General features: G+C 34.5%; 2 protein-coding genes across 4 annotated transcripts in view; one reads left to right on the top strand and one right to left on the bottom strand.

Annotated features, from left to right (window-relative positions):
* LOC127867213 (uncharacterized) overlaps positions 1 to 12692 on the top strand; it is a 48795-nt gene extending 36103 nt beyond the window's left edge. For 2 of the 3 annotated variants that reach the window (XR_008043367.1, XR_008043366.1), the window contains 3 exons: positions 10184 to 10267; positions 10905 to 11028; positions 11126 to 12692. Coding sequence is in view for 1 of the 3 variants with exons in the window: in XM_052408258.1 (XP_052264218.1) it covers positions 10919 to 11028; positions 11126 to 11813 (798 nt within the window). In the remaining 2 variants the exon portion in view is untranslated. Of the gene's footprint in view, positions 1 to 7585; positions 7606 to 10183; positions 10268 to 10904; positions 11029 to 11125 lie in introns of those variants that run through there. The other variant, XM_052408258.1, reaches the window with a different exon arrangement.
* Positions 12693 to 14506: 1814 nt separating this feature from the next.
* LOC127867222 (uncharacterized) lies at positions 14507 to 16983 on the bottom strand. The gene is made up of 3 exons (XM_052408269.1): positions 16885 to 16983; positions 16019 to 16325; positions 14507 to 15480 (listed from the first exon to the last, which is right to left on the bottom strand). The coding sequence occupies exons 1-3, from the start codon at positions 16969 to 16971 to the stop codon at positions 15443 to 15445; spliced, it is 432 nt and encodes a 143-aa protein (XP_052264229.1). The 5' UTR covers positions 16972 to 16983; the 3' UTR covers positions 14507 to 15442.
* Between the last annotated feature and the right edge of the window lie 5945 nt (positions 16984 to 22928).

Here is a 22928-nt window from a genome sequence, read left to right as displayed (position 1 = left end):
TGAGACGCCACATTATGCGGCGTCTCATCTGGGTCTACGCTGTTTGCAATGTCCTTTTTTCAGGACGCTAGGCATGAATGGGTTAATATAATTAATGCACGTTTCTGATCTAATTGCCTGTATCTAGTTGTAATTACCATGATATTGATAAAATTAAAACGTTTTTTTCATAAATTAACATTACATGTTTTATTTTTATCATTTAGGGAATATATAATTGTATCATTATCATCATTAAATATTCTGAAAATGATCTAAATTATCATGATTACTTTAAAGTAGAATTTTTAAATTTTACTCATTATTTTTAATGAATTTGCACATTTGCTCGATTCAAAATAAAATGTATTAATAAGGGTTTCAGTTGTTAGTTTTAACCCATTTTTAGTTTGATTAAATTTAAAGTACTAACTACGTACATGTATGTGAAATGCTCTTGAGTTCGTTTCCTGGGCCTAGAACCAGTACTTGGGTGTCTCTTGGAGATTTCTTAAGAATGCTCCCACACTGGGGATCAAACCAGTGACCTCCAGATCATTAGGTGGACACCACATCCATTACACATCAGCGACCTTTAATTAGTAAATTACTTTAGTATTGCAGCATTATATAATGTAATGTTGCTACATATTTTTGGAAAATGATTAATGTGCAGTACTAAATAAATCTAAATGCAAACAATTTTAATTGTGTATATTGTGTGATTATTAGTTACAAATTCCCTTTTTACAGGTATACTGGATTATGAAAGACTGATAAACATAAAATTGACAACTCATCTCCCCAACGATACTTTGTGTGGCTCATTCTCGGAACAAACCCATAGTCAGTGAGAAAACTACAGTGTAAAAAGACCACTTGATTGTGACAATTATGGCTGACCAAGCAAATGTTATCATTTAAAATAAAGAAAACTTCCAGTTCAATATACATTTTATACCAATTATGACATTGGCCAACACAGAAAATAATTATAAGGTTGATTTTCCAAAAATTGACTGTTACAATTGGATACTGTTTTAAGCTTCACTCTACTTTGTCTGAAAATAAAAGTCCTAAATGATGTAATAGAAACATACATATTTAATTTTTTGTTTAACAAGGATATATATATACATACATATATTATAATATCTTTTTATCGATGGTCAATCAATTTAAGTTTAACTCATATATACATACACATTTTATACATGTGTATGCTTTGATTTTTTTCTATTGAAGCCAAATTAATATCCCATTAGATAGATAGATAATATCACAGCAGTATTTCTATTTTGTCTGCAAGTACTGCAGAAATCATGGATTATTATTTTACTGAGTCAGCCTTAATCTTTATATTGTAATTGTTAAAACAGATTAAGATGTGCATTATACAATTGAGGATGCATCAAGATTAAAAAATGGTACATGTATAAATTAATAAAGAATCAATAACAATCAGAAACTGTGCTTTTTTTTCAGTATTGTGTGAAAGGATTTGAAGTAATGATGTGTTTTTGAAATATGATTTATGTGAATTTGAATAAATATATAAAATTTAGTGATTTTCTCAGACAAAAACTGTTAATTACATAGTAAAGTATTCAGAATGTATTATTGTAATATTCATTGGAATTTTTTAGTACAAAAAGCACTTTTCCCTGGCATTTGTATTTATAGTAATTGCATATTTTATAATTCTGACAGCATTTATAAACTGTGTTCATGCAAGCATGAACACGGTTTCATTTTTTGAGTATTTAAACAAGAGGGCCATGATGGCCCTGTATCACTCCACTGCTGAAAAAAGGCTGAAACATATTTCTCTGCATGTGCAAATACTTAAATATAGGCCCTATTTAAGCACATGTACACTTTTGTGACCTTCTTGGCTGGGTCAAATTTAACCCCAGGGGCATAATTTGAGAAAACTTTGTAGAGGACTACTATATCTCACTACATACAAAATGTGGTAGCCCTAGGTCCTAGAGTTAAGGACAAGAATATTTTTAAAGTTTTCACAAAAAAAAGCAAGATATAAGCGTATATAATGTTAAATTTTGTGACATGCGGGTCAGGATCAAATTTGACCCAAAGGGCATAATTTGAACAAACTTGGTAGAGGACTAAAAGATGTTACTGCATACCAAAATTGGTAGCCATAGTCCAAATGGTTTTCGACAAGAAGATTTTTAAAGATTTCACAAAATAGGCGCTTTAAAAGCATTTATTCAATTTTGTGACCCCCCGGGGCAGGGTCAAAGTTTACCCAAGAGGCATTATTTGAACAAATTTGGTAGAGGTTTATTAGATGTCACTACATACCAAATTTGGTAGCCCTAGGCCCAATGGTTATGGACAACAAGATTTTTAAAGTTTTCACAAAATAGGCCCCATATAAGCGTATGTTCAGTTTTGTGACCCCGGGCAGGGTCAAATTTGACCCAAGGGGCATAATTTGAACAAACTTGGTAGAGAACTATAACATGTCACTACATACCAAATTTGGTAGCCCTATGCCTTATGGTTAAGGACAAGAAGAGTTTTAAAATTTTCACAAAATAGGCACTATATAAGCATATAATTGATTTTGTGGCCCCCGGGGCAGGGTCAAATTTGAACCCTGGGGCATAATTTGAACAAACTAAGTAGAGGACTATACAATGTCACTACATACCAAATTGTGTAGCCCTAGGCCTAATGGTTATGGACAAGATTTTTTTTAAGTTATCACAAAATAGGCATTATATAAGCATATGTTCAATTTTGTGACCCCTGGGGCAGGGTCAAATTTGACCCTAGGGATTAAATTTGAACAAATTTGGTGGAGGACTATTAGATGTCACTATATACCAAATTTGATAGCCCTTGGCCGGATTGTTAGTGACAAGAAATTTTTTGAAGTTTTCACAAAATAGGCCTTATATAAGCATATGTTCAATTTTGTGACCCTCAGGGCAGGGTCAAACTTGACCCCAGGGGCATAATTTGAACAAACTTGGTAGAGGACTATAAGATGCCACTACATACCAAATTTGGTAGCCCTAGTCCCAATGGTTATGGACGAGAAGATTTGTAAAGTTTTCACAAAATATACCCTATATAAGCATATGTTCAATTTTGTGACCCCCGGGGCAGGGTCAAATTTGACCCCAGGGGTATAATTTGAACAAATTTGGTAGAGGACTATAAGATGTCTCTACATACCAAATTTGATAGCCCTAGGCCCAATGGTAATGGACGGGAGATTTTGAAAGTTTTCACAAAATAGGCCTTATTTAAGCAAATTTTCAATTTTGTGACCCCCAGGGCAGAGTCAAATTTGACCCCAGGGGCATAATTTGAACAAATTTGAAAGAGGTACACCCCAGGAACATTCCTAAGAAATTTCATCAGAATTGGACCAGTAGTTTAGGAGAAGATGTTTAAAGGAAAAGTTTATGCATGGATGCACGATGGACACAGGACCTTTAGCCAGTGGAGCTAAAAATCAAATTAAACATAAATTAAACATTTAGTTTTGATTTAAAATCAGTTTTTATATGCAAGTGTTTATTTCACTTATAAATTAAAACAGCATATTATTCATTATTGAAAAGATTATTCCAAGCTTGATGTCATATTTCAACTTTGCATAGTGTAGTTAATTGAACATTGTATTGAACTGTATGGGCAGCTATATTTTTTAATTTATGTATGTTGTATTATACAAAATGCATTATTTCTACCACAAGTAGACCATATAAGGCCTACTGCTACTAAATAGGCACTGGTATGAATTTGACACTGTTTTTGATGCTCATACAAAACTTTAATTATTACTACACTTTAGTATATTAAATATTTTCAAGTTTTTGTTCAACATTTTTTGCAAAAGAAAAGAGTGTCTTAATGCATTTGAAAATATACTGAAAACAAACTAAAAATGCATTTTAACATACTTTTTTCCTGGTAAAGTGTATTTGGGATGATAAAAAATACACTTGAAGAGTATTAATGCTGGAAAAATGCAGAAAAAAATACATTTGTTTCTGTTAGAAGTGTGTCTTGTCTGCATTTTTAAGTGTATTAAATGCACATCAAATGCAGATAAATACAATGCCAATACTGTTACATGTATTGTAATGGACATAAAATGCACTTGTTCTTGTAATTAAATGCTTTAGTGAATTGAAATAACCTTTTATAACGTTTTAACAATTAGTAATACCTTTTTATATAAATTTTCTTTTGAAATGTGACACTTAAATGATTTTTGCACCACTAGTAAGAGATATAATTTGTGCTCATAATGCTTTATCATTACACTACATAATATCATTTGTTGTATGAAAATAACCCGTAAAATTCATGTGAAAGCTCAAGAGATCAATAACAGCGTGCTATACCCTGCTCCTTTTTACATGACTTGATGGTATTTAGTCCCCAATTCTACATGGCTAAGGGAAAATTAATGTGCAGATTTGACAAATAAGTCTTAACTGGGATCCAATAGGCAGACTTTCATATTACTTGTATTTAATTTAAATCATGATCTGAATTGCTCTTTGGCAAATCTTTGTTGGTCACAGTATTCAACTGAATTTTGTTCACTTTGTAGTGATTATATTTTCTATATTTATCAGACAACATCTTTCTTCAAAAGTTTAACATGATTGCTTGGTTAATTTAGAAACAAGATCAATGCATCATAACATAAAATGAAAAAATGTGTAATAGTAAAAATGGCAGCAAAAAAGCACTAGATTATCTGCCTTAAATCTGAGACGATATGTTGATGTATTGGAATTTCTTATAAATAATGTGCTCCATAGTTGTATAATTGTATAGTCGCATGCATGAGTGGTGTCAATGTCACAATACCAATTAAAGCCTATAATTTACTAAAACAATTTGAAGTTTGATGTGAGTTTTTTTCAAGATCTGTTACATATAATTATATATACATGTATATATATATATTGGTGAAAAGTTAACATGCAATAAGTTTACTGTAATTAAGTGACAAATAGTTTTACTGATTTGGTTGGATGCATATATGCATATATATCATGGTTTGTGCAGAGGACAGTAGCAAAAACAAGAGCTGTCTCTGTAGGATGACATACGCCCCCGATAAACGCTTTATTTAGAAGTTATGAGCATTTTTCAAAACCTAAAAGCCGACCCTAAGTTCAAGGTCAAAGGGGTAAAAATTTGTGTGTGTATGGGAAGGCCTTGTCCATATACACATGCATACCAAATATGAATGTTACATCTGAAGCGACATAGAAGTTATGAGCATTTTTTCGAAACCTAAATGCAAAGTGTGACGGATAGACAGACGGACAGTGCGATCACAATATGCCCTCCTTTGGGGGCATAAAAATGTGTTTCACATTGTTTTGGTAAATTAGTAATGTAGTTAAAAGAACAGAATCATCAATTATAAAGTTATTGATTATAAAGTGTTGCTGGCATATTTGATGCATTCATCTAGCTATAAGAAGGTCCCTGTTTTATCCCCACTGGCACCGAGTGAGGGTTCTCAAAATCTTTAAACAATATGAATAAATACATATAGGGTCGAGAGCCTTGTTGATATGGGGGCTAAACACCTGAAATCAAAGCGACCCAGGTTAAAGGCCGAGGCCAAATTAATAAACCAGAGGCCGCATGAGCCTGCTATACTCTGAACAAGTATTGTTTCTTGTCAGAAAACTGGCTTAAGTGTCTTACTAAGCTTTAGACTTTGAGTTTCAGTGCAATCAATCTAAAATAAATTGGTCAAATTAAATAATAATTTGTAAAAAATAAACATTCTGCACAAAATCAATTATTTACTTTACCTGTGTCAGGGGTGTCAATTTTCCGGATTATTCCGGAAATCCGGATTTGAGCCGTCCAGGGTTGATTTTGAGGTGAATGTTAATCCGATGAGTTTGTTTAAGGCTGGTGGGGGTAGGGACAAAATTCTTTTAGTGCGGGATCATTTCAGAACGAATATTGTTATAGCATCATCGGCATTCCGGACATTTGCGCCTGGTACCGATTTTATTTATTGATTTCTGATTGGTAAGCGACTGGCACTGACGAGAGCAGTAACTGGCTAAGTAAAGCACTGCAATATCATATTTTAAAACAATATGTTAATCAAATTATATATTGACTGCGTATTTGCTTGGTTACTGGTTACTGGTTTTCATTTTCTGCAGTCAAACGCTATGCATATTTTATTTCATTTGCAATGATGTATCGCAACATGTTTTCGGACAGTCGTTTTCGGATACGCTGGTTTGTCGATTTTAATTTAATTTCGAAGTTCTTAATATCATTTGTTTAGAATGACAAATACACCTGCGGTGTTACGGATGGTTTGGTTTATAATATTTCCCATTGTACTCACCAGAAATTGCACCTAGAAAGACTATAAAAAAGAACAATAAGCTAGGGCTAGGGGGGTTGCGCCCTCTCTTCCCTTCATCCTACGGCCTAATTTTCCGGATTTCAAATTTGGGACAATTGACACCCCTGCTGTGTGCATGAATCATTTCAGTCTTGATGGTTAGTGAACTATGTCAAAAGCACCATATCTATGAAACACTTGTTTTTTTAATAGTGCAATGTTCCACAGAAATGCTGCTGATGATTATTCTACACGATGATGAATTATTAGATATATTTCTAAATTCCATTTCCACCAACAATTCGGTTATTCCACTACCAGTTCACATGCTTCGTACACAGTTGAAAATAACACTATTCCACTCAACAACCGTGACACATGTACTCAATTTTAAAACTTTTCGCAATTAAAATTGTCTTCTACTGTTATTGTTGTTGTTGTACTTAGAAAGTTGTTCGAAAGATGGCGACTATTAACCCAGAGATTGATTTATGAAATAAATCGTCTGCTGATCCAGAGTGGTTTTTCTTGTTCCGGAAGATACCGGACATGATGTCACTTTGACAACAATACTGGAGTTCCTTCCCCTTTCACTACAAACAGGGTACCAGTAGTGCGTTCAGTTACAGTGAACGTTCGCCAATGATTGTTCGTTTGCGATTCGGTCTTATTGAACGATAAGTTCGGCGCGAACGTTTCAAGATGGCGGCTCCCAGAAAACTGATGGTTACAATATAGTAAGAGATTTCCTACACAAATTCAATGTAAATGCAATAACTTAAACGAAAAATAAAGTCAAACTTTTGCGCATAGAGACCCTCATAACCATACCTTTTTTCGAAGAGCATTCCAAGCCGAATTGATTTAAGCAATAAAAAAGATAGGTCACGCGACATGTAAGAAAGAACTCGCCACGAATCAAAAGTCACTGTTTTACGGCCATCTATTTACCGGCTTCTATCCAGTTCATGAGGGTTTCCCGCCATCTGTCAAAGTCTTATGTAGTCTCCAATCTTCAGATAAAAGAGTGAATTTCTAGTAAACAACAATGTTTTCCCTGCCACATGCACACAGAAATATACTAAAATAAAGTCATGGCAAGTGACCCTACAGAGAACCGTGTCTTCAAATAAATGATGTTCATGTTTTTAGAGAGTATAGCATTGCACTCCAAAAAGATTTAGTATATTGTAACCTGATTGCGATGTTGATGGCGGAAATCGCTAATAACACAGAAAGTACTTATCTAACAGATATTTCAAAAATAATAAAACCTATAATAATTTGATTATAATTATAAGTGGTGTGGATGCGATAGTGTTATTTTTCATTAGCGATCGAAATTTAGTGTAAGAGGTACATTGAATCAGTTATAAAACAAAGCCCTAAAATAGCGCAATACATTACAATCTTCAAATGTAGTTGTTATTTTCTTTTACATTGAATGAATTTTCGTTTCGTTTACATTTAATGAAAATATTAATAAATTTTAGCATTCAAATGGAAAAAAACACCTGCATATTTTGCGAATTGAACTGTCTTTGAATGCACATCTATATTGAAAACTTATTGTAGTGATAATGAGGGATACAAATCTGGCATTTTATTATACCATAATCTATACATTTATTTTACCCAAGTATTTTATATCCGTATTATGATCAAACGCGATTGCTTGTTTTCAAGATGATGTTTCGAACACTGCAAAAACGCACGATCTTTACACGTTATAACATCGGAGTTTACATTTGCAGGTACCCGTTAAATACGATAATTGTGTAGCAGTAAATTTCTACAATATTTTAAATGTATTTCATTATAAAACACTTTAGTGTTATGTTTAAACTGGTTAATATACATACTTAATAGTTCCTGTTAATCCATTTCGGACAAATGTACGCCTATTTTTTAAATATGTTCAAATGTTTTATTAAAGCAACTGTTAAGTGTTTGGCTTAATATGCCAAGAGATGACACGGAGGTATCATAAATTGTGTTTAATGACCAGACACATGTGGTTAAAGACCCCATACAAATATAGGTCCCTAGGTTTATGACACCCTGTTTTCTTAGTTATTGTCTGGACAGTATCCGATCATATCGAGATAATCGGTTTGTGATGAAGGGGCAATTAAACAATGGGTGGTTAAACATGCTGAAATAAGGAGTGTCAAAATTGGTGTGAACAATTAAATAAAAACATTTACATGTATCAGAAGGATTTAGTTAATCTCCAACAAGGTCAGTTTTTACGGACATATAGGTTCAAATAGTTTCTTTATGTTGATTACATAAAATCAATCAATTTGTTGTTTGTTTTCGTCCTTATTTGTGTTCATTCATTGGATTCTATTTAATCTGAAAGAATTTCAATTTCTGAGTATTTTGTTGTTCTTAAAAGGGTTTCAAATATGATCGAAATCTTATCACGATGCGGATCATCAAACGCAAACAAAAGCAGAATGGCCGCAGTGTTGACGGCCAAAATTTGAGGATGCGCAAACGCGACGTCATTATCGGAATCCCCATAACCTCATATACACTTTGTTTATTGTTCAATTCATTTTTGTACTACAAAAAAAAAAGGAAACAATATCGAAGTTACACTGAACAAATACAACGTATTTATTTGTCCGCCATCTTGGTTTCGCTAGCGAACTACCTCCCAAGAGGGTTCGCTTCGGTTCGCGAACGTTCGCGGCGAACCGAGCGGTCAGTAGCGAACGTTCGCGACCGTTCGCGAACTATAGCGAACGTTCGCTGTAACTGAACGCACTACAGAATACTAAACAACGAGATTTAAAATTCCTGGGAAAGCCTGTGACGTCAGTCGATAGTCTGCTTCCGTGCGCACCTAGCGTTGATAAAAAAGTTGAAAAATAATAATATTAACTCGATTTAAATCGTAAAAATAGGTTTTGGTTGGTGGAAAAATAGGTACTTTTGCCCTTTGACTTCGTTGTGGCATTGATATTTTTACGGAAATGAAGAAAGTTACCATTTTTCTATACGAAACAAAAAGAAGAAAAAGTTCTTTTCCGCTGCGCATGTCATTGCGCGGGAATTTTTAAGGTTATTAACTAGGGTCGTTAACATAACTAAACCGGAAGTCATCATCCGTAGCGGATCCGTGGTCTAGTTGTAACACACTGGCTTCACAATCCAGAGATCGCTGGTTCGATCCCCCGCTGCACCTAACCTACTAACTCGTCTTTCGCATGAGACGTTAAACCGAGGTGCAGTGTACTAGGTGCTATACACCGGGCACTAAAAGACCCAGGGTCACCTCTGGAATGGGGTGTCTTCTGTATCTTGCACTATCCCCCGTAACCAACTAACACGTCTTTCTGGGGGCGATGGCCATATGGGAGACAATCCCGGTGCACTCGATAAAAAACAACAACAAGTCATCATCCGAATTTCTCCGGAAATGTGTTTTTGAATTCGGATATGTCAACAACAATGATATATTCCCTTAAATATTCACTTCAAAATGGTATTATGTAACATATTCACGAGGTTATTATAGTAGAATAATACACATATTTTTATTTTGTAATGTTTTTACTATGTAAATAAATGATTTATTATAAATTTTAATAATAAATTGATGTCTGATGACTTTTACGTTGAGTCTGCAATTTTCATACTGATTGTCAAATGTTTGTGTCATTTTTTATGCTGCATGTGCATACTTGCATGTCAAATGTGTCAACAATTTGTGTTTTATTTTGTTCAGTTCACATATTTAAATTTATTTCTTTCGACCTTTTGTTTTTCTTTGTTAAAGTTTGTTTATATTGTTGTTCTTTACAGGTTGACAGTTCCAGTTGAGGTTGGCAGTTCACCAGTTGACATCTATGGAGTATGCGTATATCAGTTCATGGTATTAAACATCCAGTAAGTATTGCTTTGTATCAATAAATTGATTTTTCAGGTACATCAATCAACATTGATGCAGCTAATACATAGTTTTTATGTGACATCACACATCCTGGTACTTTTTACACCGCCACTAACGCTTGACCTACTACGGATGACGAATTCATCTATTTTTAGTAAAATATGGGTGTGTCATGTTGGGTTAAAGATTGCTGCAATCGAGCAGATAATTCAGTACGACGAGGTTTCTATTCAATTCCAACTGTCAGAGAAAATGAAGGCGATTTCACGAAAACTTTGAGCGCAGATCGGCGCCGACTGTGGCTGGCAAATATCAACCGGAAAGATGCGCTGACAAAATACTCGAAAATCTGCTCCGATCACTTTATAAACAGTAATTGAAATGGATATATTGATGTTCTATTTTAAAAGTTAAAGCCTGAGCTTTCTATTTATAGATATGTTTGGCTGTTATTGTTATTGTTAGGCTAGCTCAGGCCTCGTGCAGCGGTAAAGTGCAGTCAATGCATATTTCTTTGCATAGATCTGACTCTGAACAAGTGTACATTTTTTCTATGACAATGCACTCAGAATATTAACATCTCAAATGCTTATTTGATATATAGTTTAATTTTAATGACATTCTGTTTTTCAGGAAAACCATCTAGTATGTATGAAAGATCCAATCCTGATTGGGCCCCAACACTACTTCTTGGAGAAGACTTGACACCAAGTAAATCTTTGAAGAAAGAGAAGAAGATAGAAACTAACAAAAAAAGGTACACTTTACATGTATGATAAATGTGGTTTGATCTGAAAATGCATGAAAAGATCCCTTTAAGTACATGTTATTATTAGTATGCTGTTTAATTTCAGATACCAGAGGAAGTTGGATAGGGATGAGGTTCGAGAGAAGCAGCATGTGGCCAGAGCACTTATTGAGTTACAGTCTGAATCGCCTGAGATTCATGAAATATTCACAGCGGTGCCGCTTACCTCTGACAGTCATGAAGCATTCACAGCCTTGCTGCTTGCCTCTGAGAGTCCTTCCAAGCCCCCCAATATATCTGTCGAAAGTGAACTTCCGGAGAGCCCATCTACTCCACGAGTAACACAGAGTCAGGTAGATAGTGAAATACAAAGACTGATCTCTGAGAACATGCAGCGGAAAGCTGAATTGCAAGCACATCAGCTGTCAAAGGAAAGTTTTGAACATGACAATGAAAAGGTTAAATACTATACAGGTCTGCCAAACTTCCGCGTCCTTATGATAGTGCTTAACATAGTAACTCCATTCATCTGTACAAAAAATATAGGCTTTGGGACATTTGAAAGACTATTAATGACATTGATGCGCCTTAAGCTCAATATGCCGGTGCAAGACTTAGCTTACAGGTTTGGTGTCTCCATGTCAACCGTGTCTAGGATTTTTCTAGTCATGATACACATTCTATACATCCAACTGACACACTTGATTTACTGGCCAGAGAGAGAGGAGTTACAGAAGACAATGCCAATAGAATTCAGAACACACTTCTCAAAAAAAAACTGCTGTCATAATTGACTGTTTTGAAATATTCATTCAAAGACCCAAAGGACTTATGGCAAGAGCTCAGACCTGGAGCTTTAACAAACATAATAATACTGTTAAATTCTTGATTGGAATAACACCCCAAGGATCTATTTCATTTCTTTCTTCAGGGTGAGGCGGCTAGGCCTCTGACAAGTGTATGACAGAAGGTTGTGGTATTTTAGGCAAGCTTCTGCCAGGTGATTTAGTTTTAGCAGATCGTGGTTTTGACATTGCAGACAGTGTCGGTGTTCATTGTGCGGAAATAAATATACCAGCATTTATGCGTGGTAAGGCCCAGTTGTCAGCCATAGATGTTGAAACAACTCGAAAAATTGCACATGTGAGAATCCATGTTGAAAGAGTCATAAGTCTTGTCCGCAACATATATACCATCTTGCAAGATAAACTTCCCATAGACTATTTCATGAACGAAAAAGGAAGTGTTCCCGCAATTGATAAAATAGCTACGGTTTGTTGTGCGTTAACCAACATGAATGAATCTGTAGTTGGGTTCAATTAATAAGTTTTTTTGTGAAGGTAACTGTCAAAACAACATGAAAGTGACATCTAAAGGATCATATGAAATGAATGTGCTACCTGATATATATTACTGTCTAGATATCATAAGAATAAGTCTAAAGTGACAGAATATTATGCTTCATCTTTTATTGCATTTCGATTTTAACGTGTATATATTGTATAATTTTGAATGAATGCAAAAATAATTTTTAAAATAACACCATCTTGAAATGCCAGGCTTGGTTATGCGGAGACCTGAATCAGTTTTTAATACGTACTAGTGGTAACATGAGAATGATTATGTATTGTACATTTATTTATTTCTGTCACTAAATAAAATATATAAACATATTTTTTCTTGTGGAGTGCTTGAGACATTTCAGAACTTTATGAGTCGAATCACAGGAAAATGGACCTTTAGGTGATTGTGACCAGTTTGGATCCAGATCAGCCCGTACTTTGCTTTATTGACTGAATAACAAACAGATTGGATCTGTGATTTTTTTTTGTTATTGACTGAATGGCGAACAGTTTGGATCCTGCTCAGACTAGTAGCGATACTACGCTTTCAAGTGGAGGCAGAAATGGTTCTGAATCCAACTCGGTCACAGTCGCCGTACGCAACTAATTTTATATGACTGGACGCATACTTTACAAGTAACATCATTCAACAACATAAAATATTCAAGATTTATTTAACATTCAATATGCAAACCCTAAGCTGATAGCACTAAGGTAAACAGTAGGTAAACAGTAGCACATGCTATATGAAAGGAATAATATATTAGACGACAGCAACATCAAATTGATAACAAGATACTCGCTCTAATTTATTCCGAAAAGGAAAAAAGAATGTTCTTAATTATACATGTATGTAGTATTTGTTGCTTTATTTTGGATAGAATTTCTGGCATCTGTACATATAGCTAAGGATAAATCTTGTTGATAGCATAAATATAAAAATTATTAAAACTAAATTTCTTTTTTTTGCTTGCTTCAGAAAAAATACCTATTTGTTAAAAAAACAACAACGTGTAATCAATTTGATGTGGCCTTAGCTTTGCAAGAAAAGCGCATTTAAGTAATGAAGAGACAGGCATACATGTGCATATCATGACATACAGTGTCACAGGAAGAGACCTTATAGCAAATGCTACCAGTTTTGATCCAGATCAGCCTGCTTCTGAAAACAGTCTTATCAAAATCCAGACTGTTGGGTTAACATCTTTGTTTTACTGACTGAATAGCAAACAGTTTGGATCCTGATCAGACTGCGCTTTCAAGATATCATACCAGTAATTACATGCATAAATAACACATACCAAATATTTGTTATATCACAGTTACCATAAAGTGGGAAGCAACTAAAACTGATTAAATATCAATGGTCATCCTCAACAATAACTTGTATCTGTATCAATCACAGTTAAGTATCACAAGTGGATATTACTTCCACATCGTATGTCTGCACGATGGACAGTAATAAGGGGGTTTGGGTTTTCTTTTAATTGAAATGCATTTCAAATGCAGGAAACCATGTGGACAGTTTTCATTTGCACATTTCACAGTACATTCAGTGTTTTTATCTGCAACATCACCACAAACACATAATGCTTGAGAAGCCCCGTCGGACTTACTGATGTCCTTGGCACTTTCTACAGAGGAATTACACATGGATTGGGTACTTAATTTCACCGGGGAAAGGGGCTGAGCAGCTTTGGGATGTTGATTAGCACTTTGCGGACCATTTGGGCACACACAGGGTTTTTTTACCACTTTTTGGGAAGATAGCCCATGGCTTTGGAATTGGGAATTTTATCGGCATTTTCATGAAATTGGGAAAATTAATTCATTAGTCTTTTTTCCACATGAAAAGTCCACTAATTAGGGAAATACTAAATTTGATATAACACTTTATAATCATTAAAATTAAAAGAAGAATATCATAAAATACTTTGTTAGATGTAATTGAATTAAAATTGAGATAAAATACGCATAAGACACTTCTTTCTAAAAAAAAAAAAAAAAAAAAAAAAAAATTTATAATTTTTTTTGGAAATTGGGAATTTTTTTTGCCACATTTTGGGAAAAAAGTATACTTTTTGGGATTGGGAACATAGCCGAATTTCGGCTATAAAATCGGGCCAAAAAAAACCCTGACACATCACTAAACAATGTTCCTGTCCGCGGAGTTTGCTTGTGCAACCTTTCTCTGGAAATCAGACTTCCTGTCAGTTCAGGTAAAACAGCATGAGTGAAGAAAGCCTGAGATTTTTCTACAATTTCATCACAAAGTTGAGAATCGGGTTCAATCCTTTGAACAAATATATCCGATGGAGACCATACAACAAAATCGCAATAATCCTTTCCGGTAACAAGGAGCTGTGTCTGTACTTGGTACGCGTACTTGTGATTGTCCTTAAGCTTGCCATCACATAGATATGGAATATTATCAAGGCCATGGTCCTTTGCAGTAAAAGGGCACTTTATTTCAACCAGACCTTCACCACAGCAATCACATTTCACGAAACCATCCGGGCTTGCACCAATGTAAGGGTACTCTGAGTTGATACACAGTCCACATCTTGTTATGGTAAAGTTCTCGTGTTCTGCCCTCATTCGTTTTTCATATTCCTTCAGAGCAATGTTTTCCTGTTTAAACCCATAGTCAGTGGCTTTTGATCTGAAGTGCTTGGTACTGCATACAGCCAAGACAGTTGATAAGGCAGGATTCTCGCTGCTTGTTGTACACACAGATTTCATGATGGGAGCGGTTATTCTTCCTAACCGAAAGCCAAACCACTCCTTACATTTGCTCTGGTCTTGAGTGAGCCTTTCGACATTTGTTGCCTGCTCTTCCGTCACTGTTAAAGTTCTACTGAGCTCAATACAGTGCGCTCTAAGAGCTTCCGGGGACATATCTAAATACTTGTCATCCCGTAGATCCACAAGGGGCTGAGGAAGATTTCCATCTTGAAGAATGTGCGGAATAAATTCATCCTGGAATCCAGACAAGACAGAACTGAGGAACGTGCGTTTGCGGCATGCAAATCTCGCAACAACTCCCACCTTTCTAGTGCGGTCGGTTCAGGTACATATTGCTATTTCAAAGGTTGTCGCTCTTGTTGAACGTCCTCACCTGAAATACAAAAGTGCCCATCAATAAAAAAAAATGTACAAAGATATTCAATTGTACAATGAAACACATATGTGCCATGTCACGGCCCACATGAGAAAAAGGACTTAAATATAATTGTGACCAGTCTGGATCCGGATAACACATACTTCCAAAAAAGATTAAAACTTTTTGTTTAACATCTTGAGAATTACTTACTTGAATATCGAACAGTCACGATCCTGAGCAGACTGCACTTTTTGGTGCAGGCTGACCTGGGTCTGAACTGATTGCGATTGCCTACGGTGCCTTTACCAGTGAGGCGGCTCATAATTATTTAGTATATACATATACACAGTTATGAGCTAGTTTTGGTACAAGGCCAAAGCAGGGGTGTGTCGCTGCAGCCCCCGGAAACACATCACTTTTTAAGAAAGTTACGTCCCTTATCAGCTCATTATTATATGGGCAGCTAAAGTGCAAGTGTTCCTTACAGACTTTTAGTTAAGATAAGCCTTGATAAAGGTGTATAACGCCACTCATAGTTAGTATATTTACATACCATTAATAACACTGTCAAGACGCCTTTTCTTGGTTGACACAGAAGTGAAATCTATACCCCGAATTTCAGCATAGGGCACCTTGTCGACTGCTGAAGGCATGGACCAGTAAGCCTTTTCCTGTGTCACAGTTCTGCGGGACATGAGGCGATGTATGAACTCTATGTGGAAAAGCAAGGCTCCGACATGGCTACAAGTCTCCCCGAGACCAGCTTTGCAGTCGCAATGTGCTGCCTCTACCATACCGTCTTTATTGGCGATGACCCAGGGATGAAGTGGTGTTGCGTTCATCTGCTGGGAGTGTCGAACATAAGAGAGATTGAAATAAATGTATATAACAAAAATTCATAACCTATAATAATATACAGAAACAGAACACCAGGAGGTAAACAGAAACTGATCCCTATATATATTTCATTGGTTTCAGTATACCTTCACAATATGTACTCTGTAAGAAGTTAAATTAAAAGATACAGAAGCATTTATTAATGTAACAAACAAATAACAAGTAAGAATACAGATTAGGTTTGATTAGCTATACCGTTACAGTTATAAATGTATTGCGACATACATGGTATTCGCTTGTGGGCCACTATCATAATATTGGTATGCCTTGGCCAGGGACCGATCCCACAACCTCGATCCTGCATTTGAAGCGGACAAGGCCCATCAAGGCACTGGTATCATTTCCTGGACCCCCTCAAGCCAGAATCTTTTCCCATTTAATTTCTTTTATGTAATGACTACATATGTGATTGTTCAGGTAAAAACTATTTACTTAAATTAAAAAAAAATCATATTTAATATAATTTATATTTGATGCTAGATCTAGATATATTAACAGGACAATTGCATAGACTGTACTAACCTTTGCAGTCACCAAAACATTGTTATTTACAGTCATGCTCTGTAAGTCACGAACCCAACCACAGCTCAACTGGTTGATTGCTTCCATAGATTTGTAAGCTTTCAGTGTTAATAAAATAATTCACAATGTCAATGTATGTGACTGATGGCAGACATTTATTGTCACTGACGAGATCGCCCTTACTCAAAGCGTACGGATCTGTTCCGCCTATCAAGGATATTTTTTCCTCGTATCTGGTCCTTTCCTTTTCTTCTAGGCGATCCTTGTACGAGTTTAATGATTGCTTATCTGCCATTTAAGCTTTCAATAATTTCTACTTAGTCAGTATTTTTCTAAAAAGACGACAATTCACGAAAATTAATCTGATGTAGATGTAAATGTAGATAGCGCTATCGATTGCGATTGTGTGTTTTGCCAAACAAAATGGCGGACACTTCCTGTTAGCGCGCACCTGCTATTATCTCGGGAACTATGTATAGACCAATTCATTGTTATTGTTTTGATTCCGAATTTTCGCGCATGCGCGATGCGCTGGTAGGCAAAAGCACTGGGTACAGTTACGATAAACATTATGTCGTATAGATAATGGCACGTGTTTAGTCAATATATCGAAAACATTAACAACAACATCATAACACCTAAATGCTATTAAAGATATTGCATTTTTAATGTCAATATTGTTTAATTAATACATGTATTCTTATCTATAAAAAAATATATACTCGTTAGTCATTAGCATCAAGGTAAATGTGGTCTGAAGACTAAACACCGACAATTTCACAAAACAAAGCTATGCATTAGCCGTTTTATTTCTTGCAGAAGTTTTCAAAAATTACAAAAAATAATAATGCACCCCATTATATTATTATAATTATCAATTATATGAGTATGAAAGTGTGATAAAAAAATATGAGTGAAAGAACAGGGGTGCATTAAAATCTGACACTGTACAACAAAACCCTATTAAAAGCGAAGTGCATGACAGTATTTAAATGTTCATTTTCTTTTAAATTGGATGATTTGTTTTTCGGGTGAATAACACTATAGATGAATCGTAACATACAACTGAAAAACACAACTTCACATGATGCAAATTAACCTGTGAATTCATGTATATTGAAATTTCTTAACTAGTGTATATGAGTGACAAATATCTTACATTTTATAATATATATCTATATTGCTTTTTATTTTTCGTAAATATTATTTACCCCGGTAGTCATACGTAATTTCTTGTTTTCATGATGTCGTTTGTGCATGGCCGTAACATTCAATCTTTAAACGGAATGACGTAGTTTTAATGAACCGGTACCCGCTAAATACGTTTAATGATTATATGTACATTTACCAATTATTAAATACGTTTTGTTATAAATTACCGGTAAACAGGCTAGTATCTTCACAGCGTACATTTTCTAATTATATATACTGGACAAATTACTTTATATTTTTTTACGATATGTAGCATATCTAATTGAACAGTTGAACTTTAGCGGTATATTACTCAACCCCAAATAACTGCTCAATACTACTAGAAAGAGAAGACTTGGTGGTATCATCAATTGTGATTAATGACCAAACTTTCATATACCACCTGTGGTCAGGGACCTATTGTTTGTATAGGTCCCTGCTGTAGTTTATGACACTTTGCTGTTAGTTAAGTAGGGACAATATCTGATCAAAACGAGATAATCGGCTTGTGCCGAACAAAGGGGGCAATTAAACACCGGAATACAAAGGCTAACACGATTTTAAGATGGATGCAAACAATCAAATCAAACCAATTAAATTAAATTAATTTATTTAATGTGTCAAAGTGTTAGTTTTCCTAGACAAACAGACAAGACTTTTTTTAGTAATTTCCTTTTTTATTTCTATCGACAACATAATATATTTTGTACATAAAATATTATGTTTAAAAATACACAAAAGTAGTATACATGTTGTCTTTTTTCCCGATATAAGTTATGGTACATAGCATATATAAAGACTATGGATGGTGTGAAAAATATGTTATAAACAGTTTCAATTTCGATATATATTTTATTATATTATATTTTATATATATACAAGGGAAAAAGTGTATACATGTTGCTTTAAGCTAGGTGAAACTATGTCACAAAGTATATTTACTTTTTTTATGGTAGGTGTACCCATTGAGCATAAAAAGCGCACAACGAATATACAATATATGTAATTTATTTTGTGTAGTCGCGATTTATTCTCTTGTTAAATTATATTATTAAAAGGACACAAGAAAATCAATGTATGGTGTGTTTTTTTTCCTGTTTGCATTTAAAAATAAAATATTTTGCCAATAATACTACCGAGTTTATAATGTGTGCATTGATGTAATCAGCTTTAGTCAGATTACAGAATGATATAATTGCAAAATTTAGTTCAATGTTTTGGAAGACTTTTTTTAGTTGACTTGCACAATGTACCTCGTCAACATCACAGTCATGTGGTTGATATTGATACGCGCCAGAAAACACATTTTAACAAACACGAGTATGAATAAATCAAATGTATACTGGGGTACATAAGATGAACAATTGGTAAATTACGTTATACGATTTAACAAATTTGATCTGATACTCAAAGATTCCTTAACACATAAACAAAGTGTTATTAGTTCAGACCCTGTTCTTTAGTTGCAGCAATTGTTCATACTTAATAACAGATGGATTATGGATTATCATAGTGGTAAGTTAATATATGCTGTGTGCATGGAATCGGTCTATTTATTGTTTGTTTTCATTCTTATTTGTTTTAGTACAGTACAACAACTTTTGGGATGTTTAAATCTAAAATCTAAACATGATCGTATACATATCAAAATATATTAAATAATGTATTTAATATAGATATAGAGCGTGACAATAAATATCATGCTCGATATCTCCTCTTTGATCGTGTCTTTCTTTTGCCTACCAGAGTGGCGCGGATAAAAACACGCAGGTGCGCGTGACGTCACGCGTGAATTGGTCTATAAGCCAAGTCATCAGTACTTAGTTGATCTAATAAAAAAGCAGTCAGTGAATGTAGCCGCCAAGTATTTGCTAGAAATCAGTTGTAAAGCGTCTTTTAACACTGTGCACAAAGATTTGTCAAGAATGTATCAGAAATTCCAGCATTTGAACAAAAGCAAACACCGGGTAAAGGGGAAGTACAATCTTGATCAATTTCTTAATGACCTATAATACCAGTTCCCAGACACAATAACTGATATGATCGATGACTGTCCAACATCATCTCAATTTGCTTCTACCAGTGAAGCCGTGGTTTACAAATCTGTCAGTAAAAAAACTGGAATCAGAAGTGTCCATTTTGAAAGTAAAAAATAATGAATTAAAAGAAGAACTTGATGAAGTAATTTTTCAGAAAGATGTTCTAAATGAAAATATTGCCATAACTGATGCTAAGTTGGAAAGTAATAAGAAAAATCTAAAAAGGACTGCAAATCTTGAAATGTATTGGCGTGAAAAAACAATAAAGCTAGGTGACAAAAGTAATGTTGAAAATTTAAATCAGGATTTAAAAGCTGAAAATTGTAACCTAAAAGCAGATCTTAAATGTAAAGATACAGAAATTAGACAACTTCAAACAGAAATAAATGAACTGAAATCTGAAATCAAACATTTAAATAACTTACAGGACGCTGAATTTTTTGATGAAACAAGTAATACATATACATGTATACCTGAACTGCATGCTTGTGTTTATACTCTATTAGACTCTCAGGTTTCATGTGAAAATGTCTCCAATGTGATAAAAGCTGTTTGTCAGTTGCTAGGTAAAGTGCCAAGTAAGTTGCTGACATCACGGACAGTTAATAATTGGTCCATAGAACGCTCCGTAATTGCAATACGTCAAATTTCTGAAGTTTCAGGCACTATTAATACGACATTACACACTGAAGAAGCTTCAAAATATGGGCAAAAATGGGGGGCGTTTGGTACAAGGGATTCAGAGGGAAATTATCGTCTGTTGGGTCTTCGAGACATGGCAACAAAATCTTCACATGATACTCTGGAAACATGTAAGGAAGTTCTTTCAGACATTGATTGAGTTAGTAAAACTGAAGATGTAATCTCTGCAAAAATTTTAACAAACATAAAAAATACTATGAGTGATAGGGCAGCAACTGAAACAAAATTTAATACTTTACTAAAGGAATATAGGAATTAAATTTTGCCATTAGTTTATAAAAATTATGAAACAATGAATGAAGAATCACAACAAGCTTTAAGTCACATGAACAATTTTTTGTGTGGACTGCACACCCTTGTGCATATGGCCGATGTTTCACAAAAATCTTTGAATGAGGTTGAGAGAAGTTTTTTGAAAATGATGTATATGTCTATTTATAATATATGTTTTTCAAAACAAGGTCAGTCCGGTACTGTTAAAACTGTTCTAACAGCATGCAAAGCTTTTGCGCGCAGAGGAGATAAAAAAAATGGCTGTTACCAAGGATTCAAAACTTTAATTAGTAACTTTTTAAAAGAAAATAATATGCTGTCTTTGCCCCTACAACCTTTGCGTGAAAATCGTTTCAATATTTTGTTTACAAATGCTGGCCATGTGTACTTTTTGAAAGATAAAATGATTGAGTATTTAAGCAAAACAAGCTGCGCAAATGGTCTTTTACAAAGTGTTTTACAAGATTTGCAGACACCATTTGTTGTCAGTGGATGTAAAGCTCTAGGATTAATCTCAAAATTCATAACAATCCCATTATGGCGAATCATAAAAAGCAAGGAAATCACAATATCTGCAATGAACAATAAATATCTTGAACTTTTTACTTTTTTGAATCGCATTGTAACTAAACTAGAAGATTTTATTGCTGGAAAAATATTCCCATTTAAAGAGGTTGAAGTTGAAACAGATAATGTGCTTGAAAAACTGTTGAAACCAAGTGAAAATGATGACAATGTGGTTTTGATATTGTCTGTGATAATTCCTGCTTTAGCCAAATTGATTAAACACCAATACAGTGATAATTTACGTGGCGGTGTACATGAAAACCTCAATCAAAATGAAACGTTAAGCGTTGACAAGCATAACAAATTTCCGGAGCGTGTTTTTTCACTTGTTGACCACATTTTGTCAGCAAAGCCCAACATATCAACCTTTGCTCTGGAGGCCCAAATAACATTTTCTTTAAATAAAACAATGAATGGTTGCATGAACATGAAAATATAAATCAAATCATATTAGAAAGCAGAAAAGAAGCATCAAAAGAAAGACAACGTTTTAAAGAAGGGCTAAATCAATATTAAAAAAAAGAATTGAAAAGCAAGAAGAAGATTTTAGGAAAAAAGAAACTCAAGAAAGGAATAGGGTACAAAAACTTGAAAAAAACACAAATGAAATGTTGTTCTTTGGGCTGTGGCAATCTCCAGGTCAAGTTGAAAAAGAACTAAATGAAATTATAAGCATAAAAGAAAAGGAAAATGCATTGAAATCGCAACTTAGATTTAGAAGAGATGTTTTCAAACAGAAATGTGACAAAAAAGATGTTTATGCCTTTTCCAAAATGTTTGACGGAAAACGACAGCAACTGTCGGTTGAATTATTAAAAGAAAATGTTGTTACATTAATTGGCCAAAGCTTTGAAACACCACAAGAGAGCGAACACTTTTTAGTTGGCCAAAATATTGAGCACAAATGGATTGAGGATGAGCAGGCGAAATGGTACCAAGGGAAAGTTATATCACAGGTATATGACAAATGTGTATGGGTATTGAATTTAATATCTAAATTGATGTTTTTTTTTTTTTTTTTATGTCCCCCACTATAGTAGTGGGGGACATGTTGTTTTTGCCCTGTCTGTTGGTTGGTTGGTTGGTCTGTTGGTTGGTTTGCGCTAACTTTAACATTTTGCAATAACTTTTTCTATATTGAAGATAGCAACTTCATATTTGACATGCATATGTATCTCATGAAGCTGCACATTTTGAGTGGTGAAAGGTCAAGGTCATCCTTCAAGGTCAGAGGTCAAATATATGTGGCCAAAATCGCTCATTTTATGAATA

This window comes from Dreissena polymorpha, chromosome 2, assembly GCF_020536995.1.
Source record: "Dreissena polymorpha isolate Duluth1 chromosome 2, UMN_Dpol_1.0, whole genome shotgun sequence".
NCBI classification, from domain to species: Eukaryota; Metazoa; Mollusca; class Bivalvia; order Myida; family Dreissenidae; genus Dreissena; species Dreissena polymorpha.
This window is presented reverse-complemented; position numbering and strand designations above follow the sequence as displayed.